The 6,789-nt window shown below is 30.5% G+C and overlaps 1 protein-coding gene across 1 annotated transcript; it reads left to right on the top strand.

The window, feature by feature from the left end:
• The first annotated feature begins 750 nt into the window (after nucleotides 1–750).
• LOC111629542 (glutamate receptor ionotropic, delta-1-like) lies at nucleotides 751–6,032 on the top strand. Its single transcript, XM_023373460.1, has 7 exons — nucleotides 751–828; nucleotides 3,988–4,146; nucleotides 4,208–4,355; nucleotides 4,421–4,650; nucleotides 4,739–4,989; nucleotides 5,816–5,935; nucleotides 6,017–6,032. Exons 1-7 carry the CDS (start codon nucleotides 751–753, stop codon nucleotides 6,030–6,032), a joined length of 1,002 nt encoding a protein of 333 aa, XP_023229228.1.
• The last annotated feature ends 757 nt before the right edge of the window (nucleotides 6,033–6,789 follow it).

The raw sequence follows: 6,789 nt of genomic DNA, 5'->3' as shown, positions 1-6,789 counted from the left end.
CGATACATCCGAACATATAAGCTGAACAATAGTGTGGGGAGAGTCAGTAATCAAGAGTTGCGTGGCGCTCAAACAAGAGACGAATCGACAGGGTTTGAAAAACTCGTAACTCCGGGTTCGCGTAAGTCGGGGTAGCGTAAGTCGAGGTATTACTGTACTTTAAAAATTTTTTCTCTTATATTTACACTTACTTATATAAATGTTTGTTTGTAAAAAAAATAATTCTTGTTCTTAATTTTTAGCTGTAAACTATAACACATAATATTAATATTAAGCTAATTTATCTGTTTTTATTAATATTCAGATTAAGTAGTAGTTTAAAGTAAAGTAAAAAAATCCTGTAGGGGAAGTTGGTGCAAAATGAGATCATGGGGTAAGACAGAGACGTCTGTTTACTTGTGGTTAATGTGATTTTATTTAGCTGTTATTTGGGGGAACTAAATGTCAACCTCAAAAGTGATCACGAGAGAAGAAAACGTCCAAGCTGCTATCTTTGTTGAAAGCAAGACGTTTTATATATTTCAGCAATACATTATTTAATTTTACGCCTGCTACAAAGTTTCTACGAAGTAAGTATCATTGTAAACTTTTACATTACCTTTTCTATGAATATATTATGGTATTCGAAGTAACTTTTACGACTATAATTGTTTAGTTTTGAAATAAAGTTTATTTGTGTTTGCATCAATATGATAAGAGTACGTAGGGGGCACGATAGAGAACCCATGTATCCTCAGGTTGACCATGAACATGTCTTATGAATCCAGAAGTATTTTTGGAGGCAGACTTTATTGCTGCAGAGATGACAAACATGCTTCTTCAGCAAGGGTAGGCCTAACAAGAAACAAAAGACAAATGACACAGAATGCCTTTATTCTGGAGGGTTATACTCTGTATCCACAGAATGTTAGGCTAAATGTAGCTGTTGTCTTAAATTGGCACACTGTTCTGTTGCTAATTTCGACAGTTTAACCATTTTAATTTGTCCTTCTTTATATAAAAGTAATATTCCCATCTTACCCCATGGGTGGAACAAAATGTTGCATTTACATATAATTTTAAAAGATCATATTTACTTTTTTTATTAAAAACGTTTTTCAAAAATTAAACTTTGTATAATATATTACAACATCCTGTAGTTGAGAATAAAAAAAATTATTGTTCTCATCAAAGTGGTTGCCATCTTATGACTTCTCATACCTTAACGTTCTGATCTTGTCCCACCTTCTCCTATATATTAGAAAATGTAGTCAATAACAATTTTTATAACTCATCTTTATAAAAAATATAATTATTTGTATATAATTAGTTATTCCATAGCTAAGCCAGTAGATGATTATTTTGGAAGATTAAGCAAAAATGGAACATGGACTGAAATGCTTGGAAAAATTACAAGACAGGTAAAGGATTTAATTATTAAACAGATGCATTAACATTTTACAGTATGGTTTTCTTCTTCATGTTAATTTTCTTCTTATTCTAAAAAACTTGTGTATTGGTACTCACATTCTGAAATCTGGTGCAAAAGATCCTTTCGTCTTAGTTAGACATTGGCCGTCTGAAGATATTTTAAACTTACTTTAACATATTGTGGAAAAGCTAGTTTGAATTTATTTTCAAAGTTATAATAAAAAAATTAACATTTGTAGTTATATTCCGTGAAAAATTTGTATTTAACGTCATATCCAATATATGGCTGCGTTAAAGCAGTCACAAGAAAAAGGAAACTCAGGCAAAAAGGACCTGTAAAAATTTACGATACAATTTAAGGAACAGAAAAATATGGAGTTTTTCACAAGCGAAAATATCGTAGTCCTTTTCTTCGTCAAAGTTCAACTTGTTGCACTTTCTCTTGTTGTTTTTTTACTTCCTCTATATTGGTGCATTCGCATTAATTCGTCGCTTTCGCGCAAAATTTCAATACAATGGCGATGATTAAAATGGCTGGCAATCTGTCAAATGTGAAGAAAACATCCTAGAAGCTACAAAACTAACAAAAGCATAATGAAGAAAAGCATAAATAACAGAAAGGAAATGCTAATATATAATTAAAAGTGAAATCGTAACAGTTAAAAGAAGTGTTTGTAGCCATGTGCACATTGCAGCGTAGTAGAAGTACATATGCATAAGGTTAAAAAACACAAAAAATTTGAAACAGACACCTGTCTATTCACTACGGAATACGTCAAACAAGAGCTGCTATACATGCTGCTAAAAGACAAACAATGCTACTATGAAGGAATTAATGTTTCCCTGTGATATTTCTTGCCATGCTGAATCCAATGTGCTGCGTATATATCACATATATACCTACAGCCGTGGTTCAACAAAAAGTTGGGAAACACTAAACTTTGATATTTTTTTTTGCGAAACACTTACAATACATCAGTTTGAAAGCAGGTGTGGTAAACATTTTTTAAATCAACAGCATTTCTTGTTTAGTATGTCACGTCATTGGCGCTTGCTGATTACATACTCATAAAAAAATTATTTTACATTGTATCGATTTTTCTTTCGCAACAATTTTTAATCAATTGTACATTTGATTTTTTGCGTAACACATGATGTTGCTTCATCGAAGCACCTATGTCGCGGGGACCGCAGATTGAAAACAACTGATCTACAGTATATGGCAGTGAAATGTTCGATAGAAGAGAAATCCGGCGAAGCTGTCAGGCAGGTAACGATATGACTTCCCTTCTGACTGATGAGAGTTTGCCATGAAATGTTGCTGGAAAACCGAATCAGGAGCGGCATACACTAGTGGCTGAACCACCGTACCCATAATTCTTGTGAAGTACTACTTCAGATTTAGAGTATCATAATTGTGCAGCAGAGTCGTCCGCTGTTAGAATATGATGCGTAAGCAAACAGTAATGGTAGGGGTTATTGCGACACTCAACTAAATTTTCTGACACATAGTCACATTTGTCCAAGGCCTCATTCATCGACAGATAAAAGAAAGAGTTATCTGTAAACAATGGCCGATATTAATTAGTGGTCGAACGACTCCACGCTAGGCGTGCAGTTCTCCGTTAAACAGTTAATAAAACACCATTGCAGGTTTTAGTGCATAAAGCCTAACTTTATAGAATTGTTACACATGATTTGGATAGATATCTTTGATAGCTGCTAGTTTTTCTCACTCAAAACTCAGTATCATATGATCAAATGCGAAACCAAATTGAATTGTTTGCATAATGTTTCAATTTCACTTTTAATTAAAAACATTTTCGTTTTTACTTTGTGTTATTCGTTTTAAAATTTACTACTTTTATTCTTTTTAATATTGTAATTAAATTTCATTAGAGAACTTGTTTTCAATTTCGCATGAACAAATCTTGAAAAAGTTAAAAAAAAAAGTACTTCTTATGAGCTTGACTTCGCGATACTCGATATTTTCATTGTTTTCCTTCCTTTTTTAGAATTTTTTGCATCTGCTAAACACCGCTTAATAAGTAATAGCATTCAAGAGTTTACGTTACTTTTTTGGAATTATTTCAATGTTTCTTTTCTATTATAAAATGATTTACCTCAAATATGATTCTACGAAGAGCAAAATGTATTTTTTTAATTTTGGAGTCTTTGAAAACAGTTTATATAATTAACAAACTTATTAAAAATTACATTAAAGGTTTATGTAAATTTTTCAGGTTTCTCATAAAATAAAGTTAAACGTAATACTGAAGTTTCGGCCAAAAATCGTTCTTTCAAAATTTTTACATTATCGGACTCACAAGAATTTGAAACGTTGAGAAATGCGAAAAATTGAATTCTTTTTACCTTCATGTGTGGATGTTAATCAGAGTATGTTCGTAGGTTAGGTTTAAGTAAAAAAAAAAAAACTTATTTTTCTCAGAAAATTCATATTTATTTTTTTGTAAAAGCTTACTTCTTAATATTACTGTAATATAATATTACAGTAATATTATATTACATTTATAATATAATATAATATAATATAATTCTTAATTTTTCAATTAATAGGAAGTAGACATGGCAATCATTCCAAACTTTATTAATTTCGATTTGTATTCAATCACGGAGTTTTCAGCAGTGGTAGGATACCACTCTCTGGTGTTCATTGTAAAGAAACCTGAGAAGATACCTAATTGGAGTTCCATTGTCGCTCCATTTTCATTTATGGCAAGTAATTGTTATTTAAATTATAACATTTTATCATGATAGCAGTATTTTAATTTTTCAGATTTGGATCGCTGTGTTTATAACCGTCATAGTGTTTGGACTAGCGTTACACAAAGTGTTAGAACGAGAGTTTGCAATAGAACATATAGACGTATTTTGGCCAAGAAGTAAAATTTTCTGGAATTTGTTTCGCAGTTTCGTATATCAAGGTATGGTCACTTACTTTTCTATAATTCGTAACAGATTTTTTTACTATAGTATTTTGTATATGCAGGAATAAATTTGGATTGTATAAAGAGGTTTCTATCCAGATTTATGATTGGAATATGGTGTTTATCCATCGTTATTCTAGGGTCTAGTTATAGAGGGACTTTAATGTCGTTCATGACGTATCCTGTTACTGAAAAAATTCCAAACACTTTTGATCAGTTAGCAAATTCTATACTAACAGGAGAATATTCTTGTGGAATAGCCAGTAAATCTGTTTTATGGCAATCTATTCAAGTAAGTGAGGAAATAATATAAAATTAATGTATAACTTATTATTAATAGTTGTATATTATATATTATATGATGTCAAGTAATTTTTTAGAATTCCAAGTTAAAATCTGCGAAGATCATATCAGACCATATAATAAAAAACAACAACTTTATTGAATTAAACAAAGCAATTGAAAAAGTACAAAAAGAACGATTTGCCTTAATATTCACTGATTATTTATTAAAAAACAAACTTCGAAATAATTTAGACAACTTTGTATTTTCGAATGACAACCTTTTTACTTTTATGGAAGCATATGCAATGAGGAAGAGTTTTCCATTCAGACCTCATATTTACGAAATGTGAGTTAATAAAATCTTTACATAGTTTTTTGTTGGACTACAATTTGAAGAAAATTGTATACTTGTGAATTCCCACTATCATTCCTGTATCTATCTCACTGTCCTTTTCTCATCTCAAGAACGGTGTTTGTAAAATAAATGGCGATACCAGATTCGTATTGAGTAGTAAAGAAGGATTAACTGGATTAAAGCATCTTGTTTTAAACTTAAAACACGTTAGATGGCATGAAAAGAGTTTGATGAATGTGTATGACATCTCGTTTCTGACAGGAAAAGTATGAAATACAGGAATAAGGCATTATGTTACGGAAATTATATCACATATATTTTAAATTAAATTATTTAAAAAATATGATTAAAATTTTCAGCACGCTATTATGGTTTTCATAATACCGTGCTGAAGTTTTTTTTCATATAGTCACAAACTTAGGCTTCAATATTTACTCATATCTCCGATTCACATAAATAGAATATATGCTGTTTATATCTAAGTAGTGGCTTGTTCCTGTACAATACATCATTCTTTTTCTGTAACAACAGAGTCGTTCCAGTCGACTATCTAACAACTTTCAGAGGTATAAATTTAAATTGAAATAACATAACTTCCGTTAGGTTTTCGAAAATTTTGAACAGGTGATGAAGAAATTTATTGATATCTCATCCCTTTTTTTCACCTATCGAATTGCGTTTTCGAGATTAAGGAAAGACAGACAGACAGGCACTTGGACATGCAAACTACACTTGTAATTTACAAGTCTACAATTTGTCAAAATTGTAGTTCAATAATTGCTCGTTTCAGTATAAAAATTAAAATATTATTTTTCAGGACTAGTCGAATATTCGATTCTGGAATCATCGAGAAAATCGATTATGCTGAACAATCTCGAACAAACAAAGTTTCAGAATTTCGCGAATTATCCATCAAAGATATCATCAGCCCCACACTGTTAGTTATAATAGGCTACCTTCTGTCTCTTGTCTGCTTAGTTATCGAGAGAATATATATAAAATTATTCTCTATTTTAAGAATTGTGCCAAATTGAATATTTGCATTATATCTGGAAATAGAGACTTATAGTGCTTTACGTTTCATTTTCATAATAATACACACGAAATAATAGAAAAAACAGTTCTTAGATTTCAACTAATATATGCTGTATTGTTGATAAGCCAATCTAGTTTAAAAATTAATGATACAAGTTTCTGAAAAATTTTATCGTAATTAACAAACGTTTAAATGGTTTTCGAAATTTACGTTATGTAAATTACAGAATCATTTTCGTGATATTATTTTTACTGCTTTTGTGACATGCTCTGCATTTTGTGTGTAAAAAAAACGAAGATAACTATAAAGTGTTACATGAAGATCAGTAAAACAAGGTGGAGAGCGTAGAAGTAAGAGGCACCGATTAAACGGATCGGAACTTCAGGAGCAAATTACAACCTTTGTTATTTGAATTTAAGACTTTCCCCTGAAAGGAGTTTGATAAATGATTAGCACGATTCTATTGCTAGCAAGTATTATATGTTGTACTAGTACAAGCCACTACTACTTTGAGGTGAAGAGCATATATTTTAAATTCAACAAATGAATACTACAGTTTAAAACTGCAGCACGACATTGTAATAATGTCACAATAAATAATTTGCTGTTTTTCCTATACTAACTTTATCTTCACCTATACGAATTGCAATACCATAGCGTTATTCGCATATTATGAAAAATAGACATTACAATCTATCAAATTTTATTTTTTGTTCAACATTTATAAAATGAATTTTTAACGGTTAAAATTATAA

The sequence above is a fragment of the Centruroides sculpturatus genome, unplaced genomic scaffold (genome assembly GCF_000671375.1).
Source record: "Centruroides sculpturatus isolate CEXI.00-Female unplaced genomic scaffold, Cexi_2.0 scaffold499, whole genome shotgun sequence".
Classification (NCBI taxonomy): Eukaryota; Metazoa; Arthropoda; class Arachnida; order Scorpiones; family Buthidae; genus Centruroides; species Centruroides sculpturatus.
Note: the sequence above shows the minus strand (reverse complement) of the source record. Positions and strands in the feature narration are given on the sequence as shown.